Source organism: Heloderma suspectum, chromosome 1 (assembly GCF_057233095.1).
Source record: "Heloderma suspectum isolate Gila_16-S chromosome 1, 16-S_ref, whole genome shotgun sequence".
Taxonomy (NCBI): domain Eukaryota; kingdom Metazoa; phylum Chordata; class Lepidosauria; order Squamata; family Helodermatidae; genus Heloderma; species Heloderma suspectum.
Genome location: NC_139458.1, coordinates 210,584,189 through 210,611,103, shown reverse-complemented (window position 1 = coordinate 210,611,103; position 26,915 = coordinate 210,584,189). Strand labels below are relative to the sequence as shown.

At 41.5% G+C, this 26,915-nt stretch overlaps 1 protein-coding gene across 7 annotated transcripts in view; it reads right to left on the bottom strand.

Moving 5' to 3' along the window:
* Positions 1–26,915, bottom strand: part of NBEAL1 (neurobeachin like 1) — a 157,824-nt gene that overhangs the window by 51,572 nt on the left and 79,337 nt on the right. For all 7 annotated transcript variants that reach the window (XM_084818213.1, XM_084818224.1, XM_084818269.1 and 4 more), the window contains 12 exons: positions 26,215–26,334; positions 21,969–22,272; positions 20,845–20,930; positions 19,886–19,975; positions 18,449–18,617; positions 18,151–18,284; positions 17,453–17,612; positions 14,993–15,095; positions 12,400–12,556; positions 10,511–10,669; positions 2,457–2,616; positions 2,062–2,150 (listed from right to left, as the gene is read on the bottom strand). In XM_084818213.1, coding sequence (XP_084674339.1) covers positions 2,062–2,150; positions 2,457–2,616; positions 10,511–10,669; positions 12,400–12,556; positions 14,993–15,095; positions 17,453–17,612; positions 18,151–18,284; positions 18,449–18,617; positions 19,886–19,975; positions 20,845–20,930; positions 21,969–22,272; positions 26,215–26,334 — 1,731 coding nt within the window. The remainder of the gene's footprint in view (positions 1–2,061; positions 2,151–2,456; positions 2,617–10,510; positions 10,670–12,399; positions 12,557–14,992; positions 15,096–17,452; positions 17,613–18,150; positions 18,285–18,448; positions 18,618–19,885; positions 19,976–20,844; positions 20,931–21,968; positions 22,273–26,214; positions 26,335–26,915) is intronic.

Below are 26,915 nucleotides of genomic sequence, written 5' to 3'. Positions count from 1 at the left end.
TCAGGCCGCTCGGAGTCCATGGACTTTCAAGTCTTTTTTTTTTACGTTTCCAAAATTTATGCAAAATTATTCATAGGAAAATACACACATTTCTGCTGGGACTTATGCCATCCTGGAAAATATACACAGGGAAAAGTTGAATGGAATGGGAGACAATACACTAAGGGCGCAATCCTATGTAGATAGGCGGCTGCCTCCAAACTTGGAGGTGACTGTCTATCCAATGCAGGGCAGGAGAAACACAGAGGGGATCGTTCCCTCCACACTTTTCCTGCCCTGCATTTGTGGCTGGACAGCCGATTTCGGAGCAGGGAAGGAGCAGGGAAGGAGGCTGCCGGATGACACATAGGATGTGTCTTACTGGCATTTCTGCCTTCCCTGCCCCAGGACACCCTGTTTTGGCCCCTCTGCACTCCTCTTGCAAGCGGGGAGCCCGGGGCTGTTCCACACTGCCTGTGAGGCAGCACAGAAGGGGAGGAAGGTCGATTCTCTGGGAACCAACCTCAGAGCACGGGCTCCGAGGTCAGTTCCTGGAAAACCAGATATCCTATGGCTGTCTAGCCGCTGACTAGCGGCCATAGGATAGCTCCCTAAATGTTATGTACTAACATAAATAGCGTAAATTGTTGAGAACCTTCTTACGGAATTGTGTATTTTTCCACATAACAAGGGGGAAAAATTTGAATCCATTTGTGAACAGATGTCACAACAAACGACACCACACAACCCACGAAACACACACGGGACCGATTTCACAAAATCCAGACATCCTCAAACTGAAGGTGTAAATCCTGGGCTGGGTCCAGACTTAGTTATACTTAGTGTAGTCTCCTTGAAAATGAGACTTAAGGGAGTCATGACTAACTCCCCTCTGATTTCAATGGGTCTATTCTAAGTATGACTAAGACTGGGCCTGGTTTGTCATTTTAAAGGTGATCTTACTACGCATGTCATCCGCCTTAAACTATTTCAGCCCTAAACACCGAGAAGAACCAGTTATGGCAAAAACAGGCTCACAAAAGCAATGGACTGAACATTAGAATAGATGGTTTTAGGGCAGGGGTGGGGAACCTCAGGCCCATGGGCCAACGCTGGTTTACCTGGGTTCCCAGTCTAGCCCTCCAGAGTTCCCTAGGTAGCAGTGCCCCCTTCCCCTGCCCACCAGTTATTTGGTGGTTTCCTGGCTTTTGTGCTTTTTCTCCCCTGCCCCCCCCCCTTCTAAAAGGATAAAATGTCTCTCCTCAGGCTTAGTTACCGGCAGGAAGAGCTTTCAGCTAAACCATGCTGGCATTTCTGAAGCTTTGGAATTCCACCCCGCCCACCACTGGAATGAATTTGGCACGTGGGCTGAAAGAGGTTCCACACCCCTTGTTGGAGGGGCAGGTGCATGGACAGTATAAAATGGGAAGAGCGGGATACTGAAGATGTCAAACCCATGCAGCATTCCTACAGTTACAGAGTAGTCACATGGTATTATCCCCGCTTGGCTCTGGAAAAACAGAGGAGAGGAACCAGAGAGGTTACACTGGACTCTTCCCGGCACCATGTCTTCTTATTTTCCCAGGTATTTTAGTTTCTCAGTTTTTGCTTTAAATCTGCTACTGCATTTTAAATCTCTGTATTGCTGCTACGTTTTATTTTGGGGTTTACTTCTATTTTATACTGCGGTTTTAAACCTTTATAATATTGTGTTTTATGGTTTTAACTGTCATGAACCACCCAGACAGCTCTGGCTATTGGATGGTACAGAAATGTAGTAAATAAATAAAGATAAACAATGCCCAGTTTACATAGCCATTTGATGCCATTTTTTCACCATGTGAACCGTCGGCAGGAACACAATCACAAAGAGACACACTACACATGGGTCAGCAGCACTCACATGTTACACTCTGTAACAACCTTCACAATGACAACGGCATGAAAGATTCTGTTCACATTGCAAGAAATCCTAATGTCATTCCCCAGATCTCCACAAACAGACACAACCCTGGCCTTTGCTATTCAATATTGATGTGCCCATCTACCAGCAACACCAACAACCATCCACAAAAGACTAACCTTTCGACAGATGGCCACTCTGACGTTTATATCTGCTCTGTGAGCCAAATGTGCCACAGCTATAAAGTCCCTGTAATTCACAACCGGATCTGTAGAATCAGAATTTAGACACAAAGCATGAGGGGAAAAACGTTAACATTTCACAAGCCCTTCCCCCCCTCCCACCCCATAAAACACAGTGGAGGTTGGGGAAAATGCTTATTTGCACTTTCAAATTTGCCATTAAAGCACAAAAATAAATTGAAGCCCTCGATGTACTTTCCCCATTTTTTAATGCATGTAAGGAATAAACTTACGTTGGTGCTTACTGCAGGGAGTTATAGTTGTACAGAGTGGAATATCTTTCAGCTATGCATATTACTTTTAAAAGAAAAAGCTAGTAAGTATCTGAGTACCGGCATGCAGAACTTGGTTGAGAAGGTTCTTAATGAGAGACGTCGTAACTGGAGATTCATTCAGGAGCAGCCCCAGCCCAGAATACCCAACTTCTCTGAGTTTCATACGTTGCTTGCTCCGTTCATAGACTTTGGTGCACTTCAGCATCTGCTCCACTATCTGCAAAGAGAGGATGCATGAGGCTCTCCATGGACATCCAAATCCAAAATTCTCCACTGGTTTTGAGGCACACGCGTAGATCCTTCACAAGCAAGAAGTCAACAGGAAAACAGAATTCAAGCAGACTCGTCACAGGCAGAACAAAATCTTTAAGACAGACGTAGGAAACATGGTTCCTACCAAGGTGCCCTACTCCACCCACTTTTTAAAATACACACACATTCTTACCAGCAGCTGGGATTGCTGTGAAATAGGTTTCTGATGGTGCTGAAAACTGTGGGTTCAAAGGACTTGATCGGTATGTTGGGGCTCAGACCCCACCTCTATCTTGTACTCACTTATTTTGGGCAGGTTACTTGTCCTTTGCCACATCTCCCATGGGAGCCATTTTGTGATGATGTCCAAGACAGTTTCTCAAATTGCCAAATGTGTCCATGGACCAAAAAGGTTGCCTACCCCTGCTTTAAGAAATCACATCTGAATTCTGCCTTAAAAAACTATGCAATTTTTACAAAAATGCCCACTGAATGCTGGATTTCCTTGTTGACACTGCCGCTATATAATGAGTGTTGCTATAACTACAGACTGAGTGCAGGTTTCCAGGTGCTCCCATATCCGTTTCTAATAATATTTTATAAAACTTAGAGATAACACCTTTAGTTTGGTATGTTTGATGAAGTATTACATTCTCAAAACTGGATAATGGTTTAGTAGCCTCTTCCATTATTGTTTTATTTCTGATAAAACTTCCCAATTGGTACCAGGAGTACCAACTAATTTGCATGTTTTGCAACTTTTCTTTCCAATATTTTCGTTCTATTGGGCTTGAATTGCTTTAAAAATCTCTTACATAGTAAAAACCTTGTTCTGAATACCCTTTCACACTAATGTTATTTGTTTTGAGATCTGGATGGCAGGATACTGGTATTCGTGGTGATATTTTTGGAAATAGCTTTTCTTTTCTGTTTTTTTTTATTATTGAAAGCAATCCGTTTAATGTGGATATGTTTGGAAGTTCACATTTCTTTCTTAATTAACAGAATGGTACTCAAATTTTTGATGTTTAGCCAATTACTTTCTATTTGTATTTTCCTGCCTCCTCCCCTGCCCCCCTGCCAATTGAAAGCGCATGGCTAAGTTGAAATGCCTCATAATATAAAATCAGGTTAGGAACATCCCATCCACCATGCGTATACTGCCTGTATATAAAGTATTCGAATTTACTTTGCCATTGTTTTCGCACTGTTTTAGGGATTTCAAAAGGTAAAGTATAAAATATATATGTAAGGTTGGGCAGAAGAACCATTTTTGTTAATTAAATTTGACAAGAAAGTTATAAATTTATTCCATTTCTTAATTTTCTGTTTGTCAGTCCAAATTTTCCCATAATTAATGAGAAACAATTTATTATGATTTTTTGTTATATTTATTCCAAGGTATCTGAAATGTTTATTTACTAGGGGAATTCCAAGCTGTTGGGAGATTAAAAGTTGATTTTGGGGGGATACATTTAGATTAATTAATTTTGATTTATTATAATTAATTTGTAAGCCTGCTAAATTTTTGAAGTTATCTAATTCATTCTGTAAAAATGGGGCAGCTTTTATTGGATCTTGTAGGGTTAATAGCATAACTTCTGCATAAAGATTGATAAGGTGTTCTGTTTTTCCTATTGCGATTCCTTTTATATTATCATTATTTCTTAATTAGCTAACATTCTATAACAAGGGCAAATAAAGTTGGGGAAAGGGGGCAACCTTGTTTAGTTACACTTCCTATTTCAAAGTAGTTTGAGTCTGAGTTTATTTATTTTTATACAGGCCCATGATGGGCAATATATGGCACCAGTCGCTCTGGAAAATTTGGGGCCAAATTTATAAAATTTCAATGCATTTTTAAATAATGTCCAATTAACGCTGTCAAAAGCTTTATATGTATTGCTGCCAGAGGTAGTTTGTTTTGTTTACAATAACCCATCAAGCTAAAAACCCTTCTAATTGGATCAGAAATATGTCTGTTCGTTATAAAACCAAATTGATCTGCATTTATTAATTTTTCTATATAATTTTTAATTCTCTTATTCAACACTGATGCAAGGATTTTATAATCTGTGTTTAATAAGGAGACTGGTCGATAAGAATCAGGTTTTAATGGGTCTTTCCCTGGTTTGAGTGAAAGTACTATGCGTGACTTTTTCCACGTTTCTGGGAGTGGGGCTCCTTCCAGAATTCCATTAAATAATTCATGATTTTTTGTGGGATTAAAGTGTCTTTAAACTGTTCGAAAAATTCAGCAGTATATCATAGAACAGTAGAGTTGGAAGGGGCCTAGAAGACCATTGAGTCCAACCCCCCCAATATCCATCTACGCCTGGTGATTTCTGTGTTTTTAGGTTTGAGATGACATCTTTTATTTCATTAACTGAGATTCTTTCCTCCAGTGTTAAACTATCTTGTAAAGTCATTTGGTTTACTTTAGCTTTTTCTGATATTCTTCTAACTTCATCTGATCTATATTAGTAGTTTTATAAATGTTTAAAAAATTGTTTTACAAACTCTTCTTTTATTTTGGGTATATCAAATATTCTATCACCTTCTGAATTCTTTACGGCTATAATTTTATTCTTCATTCTATGATTTTTGACCCTATTGGCTAATAATTTGGACCCTTTCCCATCAAATTCATGTTCTTTGCATTTTTCTCTAATTCTTTCCTAATTTTGACTGATCCGCACTGTGTATCTGTCAGTAAGTTTTTGAATGTCTAAATTCAAGCTTGCTGTTTGCATTCTCCTTTGTTTTCTTCTTCTACTTAATTCTTGTATGCATATTGCACAGATTACAACTTTTAGTGTTTCCCATCTGAGTGTGGAGGAAATACCTTCCAATGTGTTCTCTTTTATATATAGTTCTAAATTTTCTTGTATTTTTTTCCTACTTGATTCAGTTGCTAATAAGGTTGGATGGAGTTTCCATGTCGGTAAAAGTATCTCTTTAGACGCCTCAGTTAATTGTATGTTTAGTGTAGCATGATCTGTGACCTTAATTATATTAACTGTAGTGTTACATTAGATAATTCTCCTTCTGATATTAAGATAGCGTAAATTCTTAAGTATCATGTACTTTTGCATAAAAAGTATAACTATAGTCATTTGGATTACATTCTCCCTACACTTCCCTTGGCCCGTGGTTCTGAAATATCCTGAAAGCTTTCTTTGCATTTTCTTTTTTTACAAGTTGTCTTGATGAATTTAGTGTACCTTTTTCCTTATTCCCCAGTTTTCTGGGATCTACACCTTGGAGATTCCAATTCAGGTCTCCCCCTACTATAGTTGTTGCAAAAGAAAACTTCCTCAGCTTATTAAGTGTGTTGTTTATAAAGTTAAGTCGCCCTGAATTTGGTGCATATATTGAAGCTAAAGTATATATTCTATTTTGGTTCAGTTTCCCTTCTATGAAAATATAGCGACCTCTAATGTCTCTTTGAATTTTTTGTAATTGAAAATCAATATGAGATTGAATTAAAATAGCTATACCTGGTGCTTTATAACTTCCTGTCACATATAATTGTTTATCCCATTTTTTGTAGGCATGAAAGTGTCTCTAACAGTTATTTTATGTGTTTCTTGTAAGAAAATAATATTTACATTCTTTCTGTTTTTAGTAATTTCTGTAATCTATTTCATTTTATTGTTGTCCCTCCTCCTTTGATGTTCAAGGTACTTATTTGTAACTTACTTATTTTATCATTTCTATTTCAAGTACTCGTATATATTTGACCATCAAATATAGATTCTTTTGCAACTTAAACAGCAAAACTACTGAAACCTTGAGAGAAAAGGCCCACAACTTCCCCTCCGGTTCCTTCTGCAGCATTTCCCCAACGTGTGCTGCTAGACCCCTTAGAAGTAGCTTTCCCCCTGAACCCCCTGTTTTACTGCAGGAGAGTTCTTCCTGGGCAATCATGTCTCACCCAGATTTTCTCTTTTTAGGCTTTCCTAATATGAGTTTACAGTGAGCAAGATATATAAGGCCATTAGATATTAACAATGGTTATATCCGAGTCTTTCATGAGACATCCTCAATGTTTAAAGTTTCATAACAAACTACTTTTCTCTCTTCTTTCTCATCTAAACTTAATTGGATTTCTATGTACAATGTTACTTACAGTTCCTCTGTTAGTACACAGTACTCTTAGACTTTTTTAGGAGTTTATTTCTTCTTATACTGAATTATACTTTGTGGTCTCGCTGGTAGTAACTCCTCTCCTCTATCAGGTTCTGTTGGTTTTCTTCTCAGTGTTTTCCGCCTTTGAGCTAACTCCCATTCCTCATGTTCCATACTGGTGCTTCCTCCTTTAAGGATTCTTTCTGATGCAAGTTCTACAGGTAAGTCTGTTTCCAGAGCTTTGAATGTCTTGGACATTTCTTTTAAAGTCATTGCCACATGATGGCCGCCATTATGATTAATTGTAATGCTGAAGGGAAAGCCCCACCGGTAGCGAATATCGACTTCTTGCAGCTTTCTAGTAAATAGGCGAAACTCCTGTCACTTTTTAAAAGTTTCTGGAGCAAGGTCTGGCGAGATTAAGACAGGCTTTCCTTTAAATTGTATGTCTTTAGCAGATTTTATCTTTTGCATAAATTGTTCCTTCTCTGTATATCTTGCAAAGCAGATTATTATATCACAAGGTCTGTCAGCATTTACACTTTTTGGTCTTAATGCTCTGTGTATTCTTTCAAATTTTCAAGCCAACATGGATTTGTCAAGAACAAATCCTGCCAGATGAATCTGATCTCATTTTTTGATCAGGTAACCTCCCTTGTGGATTGTGGGAATGCTGTAGACATAATATACCTCGACTTCAGCAAAGCTTTCGACAAAGTGCCCCATGATATCCTGATGAGCAAATTAGCTCAAAGTGGGCTAGATGAAACAACAACCCGGTGGATCCACAGTTGGCTACAGGATCGGACTCAAAGATGCTAATCAATGGGATCTTCTCAAACTGGGGAGAGGTAACAAGCAGGGTACCACAGGGCTCAGTCCTGGGCCCAGTGCTCTTCAACATTTTGATTAATGACTTGGAGGAGGAGGTGCAGGGAATGCTGATCAAATTTGCAGATGACACAAAATTGGACGGGATAGCTAATACTTTGGAAGACAGAAACAAAATTCAAAATGATCTTGATAGACTGGAGCATTGGGCTGAAAACAACAGAATGACATTTAATAGGGATAAATGCCGAGTTCTGCACCGAGAAAAAGAAACCAAATGCACAGTTACAAGATGGGGGATACTTGGCTCAACAACACTACAAGCGAGAAGGATCTTGGAATTGTTGTCGATCACAAGCTGAATAGGAGCCAACAATGTGATGTGGCTGCAAAAAAGGCCAATGCTATTTGGGACTGCATTCATAGAAGCATCGCTTCCAAATCCCGGGAAGTACTAGTTGCCCTCTACTCAGCACTGGTTAGGCCTCATCTGGAGGACTGTGTCCAGTTCTGGGCACCACATTTTAAGAAGGATGCAGACAAACTAAAGAGGGTTCAGAGGAGGGCAACAAAGATGATCAGGGGACTGGAAACAAAGCCCTATGAGGAGAGACTGAAGGAACTGGGCATGTTTAGCCTTGAGAAGAGAAGGCTGAGGGGAGATATGATAGCGCTCTTCAAGTACTTGAAAGGTTGTCACAGAGAGGAAGGCCAGGATCTCTTCTCGATCATCCCAGAGTGCAGGACATGGACTCATGGGCTCAAGTTACAGGAAGCCAGATTCCGGCTGAACATCAGGAAAAACGTCCTGACTGTTAGAGCAATACGACAATGGAACCAATTGCCTAGGGAGGTGGTGGGCTCTCCCACACTGGAGGCATTCAAGACGAGGCTGGATAGCCATCTGTCAGGGATGCTCTGACTTGGATTCCTGCAATGAGCAGGGGCTTGGACTCGATGGCCTTGTAGGCCCCTTCCAACCCTACTATTCTATGATTCTATGAAATTCTTCTTCTTTTATCTGAAAGTCTGGTAGTAATGATGACATCCATTGTGCTAAAAAGGATTTTAGTTCCCCAGTTTCTGCTGATTCTATCAGTCTGTCAGTCATATTCTCACATTAATATGTTTGCTCCATTTTCTGCTTATTTTAATTTAATCTTAATCTGAATATTTTCTTGTTGCAATTGTTCAATTTTATTATTTGCTGCAGCTGCAGGATTAATGCTTCTGAGGCTGTACTTTCAACCGCCTCTACTCTAGCATTAGTGTCTTCCAATTTTTGTTTCAAAATATATTTCCAGTTTTCTAACATTTCTTCTTTAAACTTGGTAAATTGGGAAGCCAGTTCAGCTCTCCACTCTAGTGGTTCCTCTGCTGGGGATCCATTTGTAGTTTTCTGCTGTCCAGGAGCCATCTTGAAAGGTTGTTTTATTTCTTATTCTGGTAGGTCTTCTTTAACTTTAATTTTAAAGAGATCCAGTAATATTTTTCCTCCAAGTTCAACTGTACTTGCCAGTTTGCTGTTTAAGCCTTGTATTTGTGATAAGTTTAGATTTAGAAATCCAATTTTTAATCATTTTCTTGTTTATTGTTGAGGAATTCACACAACCCATGTCTTTCTTCTTGCTCACATGCTCCGCCCCATCTCGGTTATTTTGTGATGTGCAAACTAGGACACTATTGGTCAGTCATGGGTTAAACAACCCATAGTAAATCTATGATTGGTTCTTACGTTAACTGTTACGTTAATTGTTTAACCCACAATTAACCCAGAGACTGGGTTCACACAACACCACAACTCAGAGTATGGGCTGAGTATGGGTTGTCTTTGAATCATGGGTTGTTGTGTTGTGTGAACCCAGCCGCACTAATGAACTATGATTTGTTAACCACGAGCAACCCAGATTTCACAACCCAGCAACAAACCATGGGTTCTCTTCATGGGTTGTTCATGGTTAACAAACCACAGTTGTTAGTGCGGGTTTGCACAACACAACCCACATTTCAACAACCCATACTCAACCCAAACTGTGATTTGTCGTATTCTGTGAACAACCCCAACAGTGTCCAGGTTTGTATATCACAAAATAACTCCAATAGGGCTGTTTGAAGCTTGCATATTCAAAATGGTGGCAGAAGCAAGTCCAGCAAATAGTTAATTAACCCACAATTTGCTGCCATTACATGCAAACCAGGTCTTAGAAACTAGTGCAAAGGGTTTCATATAGATTTCTTGTATCATCAGGGGGCTGGACTAGAATCTAGTCACCAGATGACTTTTGAGACCCCTTCCAACTCTATTATTTGTTTTCTGGTCAGTGTTTTGGTAATTACAAACCATTTAAGGGTTTGTGTCCCATTATAACTAGTTTCAAATGTGCATATTTATTTATTTTAATAACCGCCACCTAGAATCGCCACATGGTTCTACAGAACCCATGAAGTGGCTTAGAACACAGCATTGAACAAATATTTATAATACCCATAAATACAGTATCAAACTTAACAATAAAATACTAAACTATATATATAAAAAGCAGACAACCAATTCTCAGATTAAAGCTGCAATCCTAAAACACACTTACAAGGAAATCAAGCACCTTTGAATACAATGGGACTTACTTTTGAGTACATATCTATAGTATTGCATTGTAAAATGACTTAAGTGTTAGTCTTATCTCCAAAAACCTCCCAGAACAAAAAAGATTTCTGCCGATTTCCCGAAGCTTAAAATAGTGCTTAGCAGCAGTTTAGCAAAGAAGTATATTAAAATAAAGTTACCAGCTTGTGTCCTATGTAAGTTTTTATAAACATGCATAGGATCCCTTCAGACATTTCACATATCATTGCATCTTCATCTTGGCAGATCTATCATTTTACGGGAGGCGTGTTACCTTGAATATAAGCTCTTTTAGTCGATCCGAGTATCTCTGATTCAGCAACAAGGCGTAAAGGATATCTGCATTTCCTGGCTCAAAAAGCAACAAGAAAAGTTGATCTCGGGTTGGGCTGGTATGAAGCAGGCTGAAGAGCACATCCAGGATCCCAAAGAGCTGGGGCGGCGGGGGGAGAGAGGAAATCAATCACATTAAAAAATGCAGAATCCAGGCATTTCCCACAGTTCAAAACTTTCTCTGGTTTTTCCTCTCCAGAGATGGGGAGATTATTTGAAGGGGGAGGGAGGCAGATTCTAAAAAAGGCAAGCAACCCCCGCTCACATTAGAACTGGAGCTTTTTGAGCTTGCTCCAACTGCCTCTGCAGACATTTGCCACTGGGGATTGTGGGGTTGCCTGCCAGGGAAAGTAGACAAGCGCAGGAAGTGGGGAGGTCGTATTGGGTTGCTCAAATGTGCAAGAAAAACTCCCAAACATCCCACTTTTTTTTTTTTTTTAGTACTCGACTTGATTTTTGGTCTGAAAAACCAAAAACAAAGCTTTTGGTCGCACAAAAGGAAAAAGGAATGGGGATGGGAAAGGAAAAAAGCACACGAAGGTACCATTTGTTAATTTTATAAAGTTATTATATAATGACTAGCTGGGTTTTAAATGGACTGCTCAGTGCTCAAAAACAGGCCTTAGTGGGCCTCTGAGAAATAGCCTGACACCCTGACCTTCCTGGAAGTGGCTGTAATACGGTCCAAAATGGTTGGACGTGCAAGGTGGATACTCAGCTTTCTGGGACCTTGCTGGAATCTGCTGGGATCTTGTTACTCCGACTGCAGAATGCCAGGCACAGTGGGGCCCAGATGATACTACCTGAGAACAGATGGCCCTGCTACTCCTCCTCACAGGGCAGGTAGTTCCAAATGCTGGGCGGGGGGGGGCAGCCCAGGTGGAGAGAACACCACTGAGTAGAGATGAAGATGGCAGTTTGCCGTGCCATCTCCAAGTCTCATATTTATTTAGAATAAATAACTGAAACTGCAACTAAATGTAACATAGCAACAAAAATAGAAGTGTGGATTTGTATTTAGAAGTAAGGATGCAGTCCAGCCAAACCTAAGCACTTTCAAGCACTATTGGATTTCAGTAGGAAAGAATCAAAGTCCTTCCATAGCAAATCCCCTTTCCCCTGCTTACCTTTATTTTGCCTTAAACATGGTTTAGTGTTACATCTATACTGATGTGGTTCTGCTTAATCAGGGTTTGCAAACCTACTTCAAATCCCGGTTAAGAGGTGAACCCTGCTTAGCACTGATTGAGACATAACGCTCCACCATGGTGAAATCACTACATGGAAGGGAAGGCTGGAATTTGCTCTGGAGAGAAGGGAAAGAAGTGTGCAAGATGGAGGAGGAGGTTGGCTCTGGATTTACACAGTCTGGTTTCCATGAAGCAAGTGCTACACCTGCACCATACTATGTGCACAGCAGAGGAAAAGTGAACAGCATGCCCTTTTTGAAAAGGCAACGGGGGGAGGCCCAGGTATCCAGTATGAAATACTCACACTAGCAGACCATTTTTGCAACATGCTATTCCTTTATTTACACGAGTTACAGTCACTGTGTCTGGTTTTTTTGCTCCCATTGTTTTAAAGACGATATACAGAAAGAATGATGTGAAAGTACAGTGACAAATTTTGTTTAGTGCAGGGAGCCCCTGAGGAAGGAGGGCATTCTCTGAAATGTTGGGCAAGGTGGCACAAAATAAACGGGCACCTGTGTGATCCTGTGTCACTTATGCTGTTTTTCTGGCTACTTTTGGTGCCTCCCTGTTGTTGCTGTCCTTACAGAAAGAAAGACAGAAGAAAACTTGGTTGAACAAACAGAGGCACTCTAAATACCTGCTCCTCATCACTGATGGCTGCTATATATCCCATGATGCTCTGTATTTCCTCATGTGTCCCACCTTTGCTCAAGAAATATTTGATTAATCCATACAGAGATGTCCGTATTGTTCTAACATCATCGGGAGCCAAGTCACTCTCTTTGTAGCTGTTCCTAAAAAACACAAGAAAGAGACATTTTTATAACCATGATGTTGTATTATGAAGATGAAAGGGGTAGGTGATCCTAGTTTACCCAATTTTGTTTTCACAAACGTTTCTCCCATTGTACATTATTTGCCTGTGTTAACTACCTGGGTTAATCTTGGCTACCAAAATTAAATTTACTATATTTTTATTGTCACGCCTGACTTTAAACAAGGGCTTTAATTGTTCTGACCAACGTAGGAAGGTAGTACTAATGAAACAAGTATGTGAAAGAGAGAGAGAGAGAGAGAGAGAGAGAGAAAGAAAGAAAGAAAGAAAGAAAGAAAGAAAGAAAGAGAGAAAGAAAGAGTGCTGGTTACTTATATATAAAACACACATCTTGAGCAAAAACTCTCCTTCAGGGGACTCATTTGAAAATTATTAACTGTCTTCGTGAACAATCTTCTATGCACATGAATCTAACTAAGAGAGCTTCTCTTACTAAATGTCATATGTCTAGAAATGTGGGCTTGCTGGTAGTTAATAATTTTCAAGTGAGTTGGTGTTTATGTAGCATAGTCACCAAGCAAATGAGGTATGAAACAGGAAGTTCCTGGTTTGAATCTTGTCACAGAATCATAGAATAGTAGGGTTGGAAGGGGCCTATAAGACCATCAAGTCCAACCCCCATTGTCTCTGCTATGAGCTCACTAAGTGGCCTTAGGCAAGCAACACCCATCTGAGATAATACTGACCTACCTCAGTGTTGTTGTTACAACAAGGTAATGTATATGAAGCACTCTGAACACTCTTCACAGCACAATCCTGTACATAAGTAAGTCCCACTAAGTTCAATGAGGTTTACTCCCAAGTACACAGAATTGCAGCCTGAAGTATGCATCCCTCTCACACAAAATTCTTTATTTTGTGCTTCTTCAAAAGTTAGATCTCACAATTGCTGTGCAAGGTTGGATACTATTATTCCTATTTTACAGTTTGGGACCTTACAGGGCAATCCTATGCACATTTATTGAGAAGTCCCACTGATTTCAATAGGGCTTCCTCCCAGGTAAGTGTGCTTCAGAGTGCAGCCACAGGCTGAAATAGCTTACCAAAGGCTACACACTGAGGGACCCATTTGCTTCTGAGCCCCATTTAAAGTGCTGGTATTAACCTTTAAAGCCCTGAATGACTTGGGACCAAGTTGCCTGAAGAGCTCCCATACCCAGCTTTGAAGGACAGAAGTGTGTATAGAAGCAGTAACAAAGAAAGCATTAAGCCACGCTTCTCAAAGAGGAAATGGAAGTGTTAAATCCTTCTTTTTCCTTTTTTTAATATCAAGGGTGATGTAAATGATTAGCGTGTATGGATATGTTTTATGATAAGCTCTTTTCCTCTCTCTCTTTTGTGCCCCCTTTTTTGGGGTGTTGTTGTTGTTGTTGCTGTTATTGTTGTATTTGCATTTTTTTTTTAAAAAAGAAAAGAGTGATTTGTATACTTGTGCTCCCTTGCAACTGATGTGGTTCCTGAAGTGTTTACTTTGGGATCTGTACAAGATGTAGCATGAAGAACTTTTCTTAAAGTACAATCCCATGCATGTTGAGACAGAAAAGTCCTACAATTCCAAGCATCCCCCAGGCAGCATGCAATCCTATGCATGTTTAGCCAGAAAAAAGTCCCACAACTCTCAGCATGCCCCAGCCACCACTGAATGGGTAATGCTGGGAGCTGTAGGACATTTTTTTTCTGTCTAAACTTGCATGAGATTGCGCCCTTAGTTGGAAAAACCTCACAAGTTTCAAGCTGGCTTTATTACTAATAAGCGGGCAAAAATAAAGCTGCTACAGATCATCATCATCACCACCACCACCATCATCCACTGACTTGGATTCCTGCATTGAGCAGGGGGTTGGACACGATGGCCTTGTAGGCTTCCAACCCTACTATTGTATGATTCTATGATCATCTTACTATTATTATTAGAACAACAATTTAGCATTTAGATCAGGGTTACACAAGGGTGCCCTAACACCCCCCACCCATGGCTAAATCCCCCACAGCTGCCAATTTCCCCATTGCCTGTACTTTCCAATTCCTCCCACAGAGATCCTTGTACAGATTGTACTTTTCCCACCACTGCTAGCAGTGAGGAAAGAGTGAGCTGTATCAGGATAGCTGGGCTGTGTGTGCATGCATATGCATCTCTGCATATGTGTGTGTGCGTGCGTGCGCGGCCTGCATCACACACAGCCCTTAGGGCTGAAAAGGTTGTGCACCCCTGATGAAGGAAGGGTATTTTAAATGTTCAAAGCACTGCAGATGTATAATCTTGGCCTCCATAGTTCTCAGAAGGCTGCAACTTGGGTAAGAGAAAATGTTCTACAGCTTTGAAAAACAGAGCTGGGCTTCAGAGAGTTAAATTCATGCACAATATATAGCCAATTAAGAATACAAGAATTCATACCCATAATAAATCCTCAGAGTATCGAGCAAAAATTGCACGCCATACTTTTTCCGGAACAGCCTCCTGCTATCTTTGATGATTGTAGAAAGGTACTGGATGTGGCCTAAAAAAAAGTAACATTTCCCATTAGAACAGGCCAGGCCAGCCTTCCAAGCACTGTAAACCACTTATCAGATATGTGGCCTATCTGTAGGCCAGGGGTGGGCAGAAAGGAGCTCTCCAGATGTTTGTCAGGGTGGACACTGAGCCCATAGAATCCCAGAGTAGTTCTGATTCTGAGGAAGAGGAGTTGCTCCCGGGAGAGGAGCGCACTCCTCTTTCCCAGGGCCAACAGCTGACGGAGATTCCTCCCACCGGCATTCCTAGCTTAGATAGCAGTCCTGGGAGTGACAGAGTGCGGGAAGCAGACTTGATGGACGCGTGTCGCTGACGCAGAGAGCGGTGCCAAATGGAGGGCGCGGAAAGGAGGCTTAGTGCCCGGTTGGCGCGCAAACAACGGTTGCGCCCAGAGGATCCAAGGGAAAAGGGGAGGGACTCCCCCTAGCCCTTAAGTTCAGGGTCTGCCAGTGATTCCCTTTCAAACGGGGACCAACTGTTCCAACTTAGGGCATAGGTACTCTGCTGCTCATATCTAGCTGCTAACGGTAGAGTTGTTAAGTTGTAAAAGAGGAATAAAGCTTTGAAAAGAATCCCTTTGTCTGTGTCTGGACTTGGCTACTAGATTAGACTGAGAGATGCCTCCAAGGAGCCCTTGACAATGTTTTGGACTTCAAAACATGAGATCTAACTTCTGACCACCCCTGCTGTAGGCAGACTGGTAGATGTGTCCTGCTGATGCAATCTGGCTTCATCTCAAGCCCCCAAACTCTTATGCACCCCAGCTATTCCCACACAATCTGAACTTCCCCAGCCCCCCTTCTAACACATGTACCATCCCAATGGCTCTTCTGCTGTACATATGTGCACATATGCGAAAGCACGCACACACTCTATAATCTCAAATTTAGCCCAAATTAACGTTCCCTTATCTCTCCCATGACCCCGGATCAGATGGTTTACAACCCCCCCTTTAAATCACGGGTTCAGATTCTGACTGATGAAAAACCTGGCTGATCACAAACCATGCCTTGTCAATCCAGACATTGCAATCGTTTGCTAATACTGTTTGACATGATGTCTGAACTGAACTTGGAAAACCCTTCCTCATACTATAATACCTACTCGGAATTGATTGGAAACGAAAGAGAAAACACACACAAGAGTACTTTTGGTTTGGCTTCAACTGCATCTATTATACACAGAACAAGAACATGTTCAAAAGAGGGGAGGAGGGCACTCGGAGATTATTAAAAGCACCTTTGATTCCAGAGATAGCACTAGCAGCACCAACAGTCAATTGAAAGAGAAAGTGGGGGGGGAGAGATTGCCCCCTCTTTCTTGATGTGGGCCAAATCCAGGCCACAAGTTTCCAACTGGATCACCTTGTTTTAGAACCGAAGTGGGGAATGTGTTCAGCAAATGATACTGTGACTGGGTTTGCACGATATGCCAACCAATGATGGTTTGTTTTCCAGAACAAACTGTCACTGATTAGCATGTCATTCTGAACCTGGACCATTCTCAGAGTGGGTTGTTTTTCCCAAACAACCCACCCTGAGAACCCACGCTCTGCAGTAGGGGCTGTTCTACCTATGATGGGTTGGAGTGTGATGTGCCAACCCATCGTGGGTAAAGGACATTGGGCATTGAGCCGCTCTTGCCCAGTGGGGCTGCGATCACGGTTCACAATTGCAGCCAAGCTGCTGCCCATTCCCTTTTCCCCTTGCCAGTAACAGTCCCTCCAATGGTGCCCAAACAGCACCTTGGAGAGCCTGTAACCCCCCATTTTGCCCCCCAATCCCCCCTTCCTGGCTCTGATCACGATTGTGATCAGGGTAAGATCCCTTGTTTATTTTCCTAGTCCCATTTTCACATAAAAACAAGAGCTTCCTCGTGACTAGGGAATGTGCACAAACGGGGATTTTCTTTTTCTTTTCTTTGTTTGGTTGTACCCCCTCCCACTCCTCCTTGTGCCAGGCTCCCTGCTTCTTCAGAAGAAATGGGGTGCAGTTTTTAAAAATTTCTTAATTCCAACCTTCCGCAAGATCAGCATGAAGAAATGAAAAAAGAAATTATGGGAAGGGGGGAAGCGGGGGAATGTGTGGCCAAATGGGGGACCCCCTTAGGGTGTTGTACTATCCTGGCACGAATGGGAAATATGTAGGTAAGTGGGTAATTTTAACCTTGCTTTCCCCTATCCCGCGGTGGTGTTTGCCCAATCATCTGGCGGGTGTGCTAACCATGCAGGGTGGGTTATTCACAGAACAACCCACCCTGCATGGCTGGCTAGTCACTCATTATGGGCTACTGTGTCACGTGAACAAGCGTTTCAGTATTCATTTTAATAGTATATAACCTCACCTATTCGGAATGGGAAGTCTCCACGGTTCCAGATGTTGAAGTCAAAAAGTAAGTACTGATACATCTGCTGCAAAAGCTGCATATTTTTTGCCACAGCGACCTGCTCTATCAGTAATTGGACTGCCATCAGTACATTCACATCCATGAAGCTGCTGGGCACCTAAAAATAGCCAGGCAAATAGAGGTATATATGATTTTTTTTAAAGTGAATTGCCTGTATAAACAAATAGGATTTTGCTAAACATGTTTATTCTAAAGACCAGCCATTTTAGCTAACATGTGACAAGTCTGTCTGAAACTTTGGCAAACTTCTTCTGGCCCTTATTTTGAACTTTAACGTGGAACAGTGAAGCATGCTCATAATACATCCCACTAAATTGTTACTGCAGATGATCTGCCACTTCGCTCCTCCACATCCCCAGGCCACTTAGGATTGTTTTATAAATTAGGGATAGGCAAGTCAGTCTATTTCTGGTTATTCTAACCAGGACCGGCCCAAGACATTTTGCTGCCGAGGGCAAAGGATAAAATAGTGCCCCTCCCTCATTCCACATACAGAAGCTGGCCCGAGTGATACCTCAACTTAACTTCAATGGAGCACACAACTTACACATTTACCACAAAGAAAACAAACACAGCTTTAGTTTAAAGCTAGCAATTTCACAAACGTATAATGCTGGCAACTGCATCTTTGGTACCTTCTGCAAAACGGCTCCTAAGGTTGCAACACCATGTGTGTGAACAAGACTATCCTGGTTAATTGGGTGCCTTTGAATAAAGTGCTTTATCATCAGGATGAAGGTTGCAACAATGTTCTTCTCTAAGCGAGCCTCTGCAAGAGGGAAAATAGACATCCGCTAAAAAAATATTTAGCACTATTACACCATGTTAGATGAGAAAAATCAGGAAAGAATATTTTGCTTTTTTAGTCCATCCATCTCCCTAAGCTCATGGAAGAGGCTACCTAAACATTTATCTGAGCAGTTATTTCCCTACCTGAAGCTCTTGTAGAGGTTAACACCACCCAATCTCCTTCTGTAGGCGTCAGCAATTCCAGAGGCACAGATTCCACGTCCGGCCTCTCAGGTAACTGCCCATCAAGGACGCTGATCTGCTCCAGCAGTGGGAAGAGCACATTTAATCCGCCTATACAATTGATCATATCCTTGAGAAATAAAATTGGGGCAAAGGGAGAGGAAAGAGCAGTAAATATTTTGAAACCAACAACAGAAAAAAAGCTCTTTAAATACATACATAAGTGAACTGGCATTCTCATTACTCCAATGGCATGGAACATCTGAAACGGACTGCAGCTCTATAGCTCTTATAGTCTACTGGCAAGTCTGTTGGGCACACTGGGCTTCTAGCAGAAGATGTGTGTACCCTCCTTTCCTGGAGACAGTGTGCACTTCCATTGCTGTCACCACAGTCTTCAGCAAGGGGCAAGAGATCAGGGGGTGCATGACACATCCCTGGTTGATACCTGTATCCTCAAATGCATCCCTGATCGCATCCCCTTAGTTTCTCTCTTATCTCACAATATAATTTTTAAATTTTGTTTACCAGTACAATCATTCAAGACAGCAACAATACTTGAACTTAACACATATGTAGTACACCTATATTTGCTAAATCACCTGGCTGGAACCTATTCCAATAATTGATAAATGGTATCCAACTTTTTTGGAAAGTGTGGATGGAATTCATTCTTCTCTCCTATAGCAACTTATAACCATCAGTGACCTACTTCCACAGGAGAAAAGTAAAAGCGAGATCCCCAAACTACCACGCATTTTGTTAGTTATTGAAGGAACATGAACTCAATATGGAAGAGCTAATGCTGCACTGATCCTCTTCAGAGAATCTACAACACATGATCGACATGAACTGTGGAATGAGTCCATCCAAGTAGCTCTCTAAGATCAAAGAAGAGGAGAGGCACTTCTTCCTTCATTAAGAAACACTTCCTGTGATCTTCCTTGGCTTCCAGTTTAGCACTACTGCAGAAAGTTGCAGTGCAGACATAGCTTTAGAAGGGCACACCCATACACACTTACCTGGGAGTAAGTAAGTCTCAGCGAGACTTATGCCTGATAGTGCTGCACAGAACTGCGCCATTAACAAAGCTTTTAGGCTTTATGAACCCTCAGGGAGGTGCTTCAAGTTATCTCTGCTGATCATAAATCTACCCAGCCAACTTCTTTTGGGTGGGGGCTTTACAATTGCCTTCTATCTACCCTTTCTACCCCATTTTAGCCCTTTGTTGTCCCCCCCTCCCCCCGCACACAAACACACGCACACACAGAATAGGAGAGAGGAATTGGTCACTGGTCCCCAAAAATGTTGCTACACCCTATGTCAGTTTCGCACACATATCATCCAGTCCCATATCAAACAACACAGCATTTACACCAAGCCATTCCAGATGCTTACCTTGATGTCCCAGTTCACTACTTTGTTCCCTGTTAACCTTCCATGTAGAAGATTTGTAGAAAGGTCCAGACATATTGGGCTTCTGCAAGCCTGTCAGAAGAGAGAGGGGAAAAATGGGCTCTGCTTCTCTTTTGCAAATAAGCCTGAGGGCTTATAATTCTCTGGCTTTTTGATATACTGTAAAACCTGGTTAAGATTAGGAGCACAAATATGTTTTCCTTGCTAAATTCAAGAGTTGGCAGTGTTTTCTAAGTGCCAAAAAGGAGGAAAAACCTGATTCCTAAATTCTGCAGCCACACACTTGCCCTGCACCTGCATCGATCGTGTAGTATCAGTGGCTACAGGGCATCTAGTGGGTCGGGGGGCGGGGTTGCACTCCTGATTCAAAGATATAAAACAGAACATTCCTGGCCTTCCCACAGCCCACTAAGGATTCACAGTAAGGACTGAGCTAGAAACGCTGGCAGCAGTTCCATCTATTTAAATACTGAATTGCCCCAATCATGTAGAAAAAGTGGAGAGGACTCTGATATGATGGCAAAAGTATGGGGTGAGGAGTGCAGAACCCTCCCCTGCAACTTTTGTTTCCAAGCATTTTTCTCCACAGCTGAGCTCCGATACAGCAAGTAACTTCACCTGGGCAAAAAGTGCTTGGGGAGATGGGCCTGCAGAGAAGTTAAGTGCCAGGTGCTTATGGAAGAAAGCAGAAAGCCTAGCTCCCTGGAACAGTACTTGGAATCCCCCGATAAGGGGACTCACCAGCTTTAAAACTACTTCAAACCCATCTTTAAATTCAAGGTGCTTTGCACCTTGGATAGCTCCTTTAGAGCTCCGATTGGTTGCGAGTGAAACCACAGCCCCACTGACATTGGAGCCACTAGCCTCCACTGAACTAAGCCATCAAAGCCAGTGGCCACATCAAAACATCTGCGAGGCGGAAGGAAAAAATGGATCATTACCTTGGGAGTATAATGAAGAAGTATTTTACTGGGCAAATCGGCCACTTCAGATTCTTGGGATTTCCACGGAGTTAAGCAGTTTGGACCTTCAAGACAGATAAATAGATAGAATAGGTTTCATGTTTGTGCTGATAGTTTCAATTAAATTTCATCCTGTTGCAAATGCAAAAGAGATTTTCTTTCAAACCCCAGTCACACGCTCAAGCAAGCTTGTTTAAGTTGGTGGCGCATGCTGGGCAGCAATACTCTAATTACCTGCCCAGGTGCAGCTTGGCGTGTCATCCAAAACCGGGGTGCCATGGCTTGTTTGAGGGGGAAACCCTCCCATAACCCAACAACAGGCCATGGGTTATGGGAGAGTTGTTTCCCCATCCAACAAGCCATGCTGCCTGGGTTTGGACAATACAACCTGCACCCAGGTGGCTAAATAGGGGAACGTTGCCCGGTATGCGCTGGGAAATAAAACAAGCTTTCTGATTGACTGGATTGAGGAGAGAGTGACCCGCACAAAGAGAACCATGTGATGCAGTCAGTTAGTACACCCAGCCAACAGAAAGGGAGATGAGAGGGCCAGTGTGGCACTGTATCACAATGTACCTTAGGCCCACTGACCTGGCTGAATGTGTCTTCTGATGCAAATGGAGCATCTCACCTCTTACTGGGGCTGCGAGCTTTGGTAAGAAAATAACTATGCGACCTGCTTGCCAAAGCGGGAAGGCCCTGACTCCCTCGGCAAGCCTTTATCATGCTAAAGCCTTTTACCAGCACAGATATCAATCATGGTCAGGGCTAACCAGAGGGGTTCGCTCTTAATCAGGGTTTGAAGCTGGTTTTGGACCACGGAAGCAAGGAAAGGGCTGATAAGCAGAAGTGTGGATTAACAAAAAGGGCAGAGAAGAGGAAGGAGAGAGAATTTGGGGACAAACTGATCTTTATATAAAAGTTAGGGACTAGGAACATGAGAAGTGGATAGGAAAAGCAACGGTGCTCGTTCAGAGAGCTGAAGAGACCATTGAAACTGGAAACTACAATTATTTCTCGACAGACTGAAAGTGAGGAAGAATGGCAGGAAAGAAGGGAGTTGAAAGAAGTAACCAAAGTAAGCTGCACTTTAGAAGGCTCACCTGCCAAATACAATGATTTCACATGAGAAGGTTGTAATACTTCATGGAATATGAGAACTGATCCAAGCTGGCCTTCCAGAGAGGTAGGGCATCCCCACTCGCTGTCTTGAGTTCCTGCTGAGATCAGCTTGGTGATGAGTTCTGGCTTCCCCAGCAGCCCACCCCAGTTGCCTGGACTGAGAATCCCACCAAGTGATGTCCGATGAGGCATAACAGGGGATGAAAAAGGTGGATCTGGGATCTGGGAGGGTGGAGGAGGAGTTGTCCTTTGACCAGCAGAACCAATGCAGCAAGAAGTAAAGGGCTGGAGAATTTTCCCCAGGTGAAAAAAAACAGATTAACAAATTAAATGCAGCTTGATAAGTTCACATTTAAAGTGATAAATGTTATACAGAGTGCAATGTTGAAAGAGAGAGGCTCTGGGACCCAATCTGCCTGGAAACCATGCCACCTTAATTGGAAAGCCTGATCTATGTGGGACAGGCTGTGGTTACTCAGTGGTGTGTGACAGGTGCTCTGCACAAGCCCAGAGACCTAATTTTATTACTACTTACCATATTCCAGGATTCAGCCCTGCTATTAAAAATAACTTCTGGGGCTTAATCCTGACAAACACAGGAACAAATAATGCTCTGGTCAGATATTATAAATTTGGCTACTCAATGTACAAAATACTTGTGGGGTATGAAAGACAGTATCATAATTATATTTGTAGTTGTTTGTGAGTCCTCAAAGAACTTGGGGTGACCATATAATTACAATACATAAATACATCATGATGTGAAGACTTCTGTCTTCTGACAAACATTTGACCTACTGGATTATTTTTAATATCCCTGCAAATTATTCCTGTGTCTTGCCTCTTATTTGTTATTAGCTACCTTTTTAATTTCTTTTAATGTTTGTAGGCTCCCTGGAGATTTTAAGAGAAAGAGTGGTAAAAATATAGTTAATAAACAGGGGTGCAATTCTATGCATATTTAGACAGAAAAAGGTCGTACAACTTCCAGCATGCCAGCTATGCTGGCTGGGCGATACTGGGAGTTGCAGAATTTTTTCCTGTCTAAACATGCACAGGATTCTGCCCTAAATAATAAATATGTCTACACACACAACTTTTATTCCGACAGGTTGGTATGAATCCATTTTGCTCAAAATAAGAGGCAAAGGCTATAAACGCTACCAATAATGTCAATATTGAAATATTTTTCTTCCCATTTTTCATATGTAGAGTCTATATTTAGACTGAGATTCAACATGTAAACACTTTTTTGCGACAGGTATTTTTATATGGTATTCGTTCTTTTAAAAAATTGTTTTAATGTATTTTTAGAAACTTTTTCAAAGTGGATGAGTATTCATAGATGGTTTACAAGTGTTTGTTACCATTGTTTTCATATTGCCCCTGAAGTAGGCAAGTAATTTCCAAAGCACAATGAGCTGTAATAAAATTTGCCCTTTTTTTAGAATTAATTTTTCCTTTGCTTTCATGCTACATACAATACCTTCTCTCTTTGCTACTCATAAACATTACCACCCATTGCAAAAGTACTACTTGTTACCCTTTAAAAGCAGCCTTCTGGAGTGAGTGAGGTATATGGGAGGGAAAGGGAAAAACTCAGCAACCTATTCCTTGCCCTGTCATATACATATTTTTCTAGTGCTTTTTCAGAAGGCACTAGAACAAAGTAATTCACTCCAGTCAAGACCAGTTTAGCTGCCCACATCTGGTTTCTCCTGGTGGCTTTCAAAAACAGCTGCTTCGGTTGCGAGCTACATTCCTGTCATAATATGTCACAGTATTTTGCAGCTAAATATAAAGATCTGGTCACTCAGTTCACAATATAAGAACCTTGGGATTCTTTTTAATGCAAAGGTCAATCACACAAGCAGTCTTGATGAAGGAGAAACAATTGTGTGAATAAATATTCCTCAACATCAATATGGGTTGCATGAGCCAAAACTAATATTAGTGCTTAGCACTGAAGTCAAGGTTTCTATCCAAAGCATTAAAAACACACACCAGAAAACAGATTTATTAGTGCATGGCAGAGATATTTGTGTATGTTATTTCTGTTCTGAAAGTAAATATCTTAGTAGGCCAAGGACTTTAAAAAGCCCGAACACACAGTCCCAAAATCTTGCCCAACCTTACAATAATTGCTTGTTTATTCTCTTTAGGCTTGAGCATGCAGGGTCAGCCCTACCATTAGGCAGAGTGGGGCTGCCACCTCAGCTGAGGAATGTGGAGTGTACAGAGTTGTGTGTTCCATGTGAGCTACCCTGCACCCCCTAAGTTAGCCTGTGGCCCTTAGGTGCAGTAGAGGATGCTGTCCCATCACCACTGTTGAAGTAAGATTCTGCTGCCAGTCTGGTCAGCTTTTCTACATGGAGTGGGGGGAGGTGCCATCTTGTCCCTCACCTCAGGCAGGAAAATGCCTTGGGTCAGTCTAGACCACTACTACGTTTAGGATTTGGGTGTACATATAAATGTTATGTTTGCTCATCACCTAACATTGTGCAGATAGCATACAGAGTTATTTACAACTGCCCTCTTATTCATCCTCTCTACAACTCTAAACAAAGTCATTATTTTATTCTTCGTATTTTACAGGCACAGTTTACGTAGTACACAGTGACAAGTATGGCCTGATGCAGACGAAATACTGTCGATCTCTTAACCACGGTTAAAAGATCAGGAGTGTGCTGCCAACACACACACTGTTTCCTCTGAACTTCTTCCATATATATTACCGTTTCATGGTTTGCTTTAACTATGGTGGAGCATTACACGTGCTTTGGTGCTAACCATGGTTTACCAAAAAAAAAAAAGCACTAACCAAAATGTGTAGCTAGAGTTTAAAACCAGGGATGAAGGTGCTACAAGGGACTCAGTTTCGCACCAATACATACAGTGCTCCACAACAGTCAAAGCAAAGCATGGTAAAAAGGGAGGGAATTTGGATGGGAGAAAGAAGAAGTGAGAGGGAAAAGGATAGTCTGCAGCATGCTTTTGTTCTCCTATGTTTTGAAGACTAGAAATGTCACATCTTACTGGGCTGATGTAAGCCCAGCTGCATGCTTGAAATTATTACACTGCTTGTGTGACTTAGGAGTGCTCAGTTTCAGAGACCAGTTTATACTATCAGCAGAGCCGTGTGGCAGAACTTTTTATGGACTGTACCACTTCATACTGTGGAGGGAGGGGTGGTGTTAGATGTTTGAATACTATTCCATTAAAAACAGTCTCTGTACTTAAAAAAAAAACTAGCATCTCGGAGAGAAGACTAGGCTGAACTTATCTCCCTGACACACTAGTATTCTGTTGGCAAGGATATTTTTCTTTGTGGGGGAACATGCAAGCCTTCTTCTGCAGTTCAAAGCAGTATTACTACCTACTTCTTCCAATTATGCAAATTGTCCTCAAATACATACATACTGCAAAGGCAAATAATAGTGAAATTTATTTAAATTGGCACTATAAATTAAGCTATTTTTAAATACAACCATATTTTATTTCTGCCCCTCTAGATCAGCCCATCATGGTCCCTCTTGGTGTCACACATCAGTAAAAATAATCATAGGATAATGTTATTAAAAACTACACATTAAAACAAAACAGCCGAGCAGCACTCAGACAGGAGCCAACAAGGTAGTTTAACATCAGCATCAGTGCCAGTACACATCCCATGATGATTTTTTTTAAAGCTCCCCTAAAGAAAATGTGGTTTTCCACCCACTGCCTAGAAGCCCTCAAGGAACTGGCCTAAAGCAAGGTGCCACAACTGATAAGGCCCCGCTTCTTGTTGTCATATGCCATGTTTCAGATGGTAAAGGACCTAGAAGAAGAGGTTCTTCCAATGATCTTTACTTAGAGGGAGAACTATATGGGAAAGAGGCAACCTTGACTGAGACTGTGCAGGAATTTAAAGATTAAAAATACCATCTTGAATTGAGCCTGGAAACAAATATACTAGGAGCCAATATAACTTTCTGCATACAAGAATAATATACTCACAACAACTGATCCCTGTTTATTATCTAGCCACTGCATTTGGAACCAACTGAATGTTCTGCCTGCTCTTCATGGGCAGCCCTTTGTAAAGCGTCTTGCAGTCATCCAGCTTAGAGGCTACCATAATAAACTCACCTGTGACATACTTTTTGTTTGTGCCTAATCATTATAGCTCAGGATCCTTATTCTAGGAAAAGCTGGGGTACAAGCATGATAGAAGCACAGACTTACTTCATTCATGGCGGGAAATCTGAGCGGTGCCGAGATCTTCTGCTGCCCATTTACATAAATATAGACAAGGCTTTGACCAAAGGGCCTTTTCCCAGGCATATGAACAATGCTTATATTGTGCTGTTGAGAAATTTGATAATGCTGTTTAGACAAGTCATTGTCATTCCTTCTATGGAAGAGCTATAAGTGGCTAACCAATGACTGTTACTACGTCTAGGAACACTGATCTATCCATTCATCCCCCAAATCCAGGAAGGGAATAAAAGGACCCTGAAAGCAGATTACTTCTCAGATCACTAAGAAAAGACCAGCATTTTAGGGAGGATCCCAGAAGCAGCACTGACAATGGGGCAAACATTTGAAGGGGGACAGCAAAATAGGTCCCAGGGACGGTTATAGCAGCAGCCCTGACAATGAGGAAATTCATCTTTTTGGTGGGAAAATCAGCAAATGTTGCAATTTAGCAATGGCATAGGGGGAGGGATTTATAGAGTGCATAGGGAACTCAAGGTGGCTTACAATAATAAATGAAACTTGATTAAAACAATAATAAAACAATGCACTAAAACAGAATACAAACATAGCAATAACAGAAAATGAGTGCATGGACATGTCGAAACACCCTTACAGAACTCTAATTAAACCCAGGTCCTGCAAAAAAGTTTAGGAGCCTCTCCAGGTTCATTTTGGACAGGGTTAAT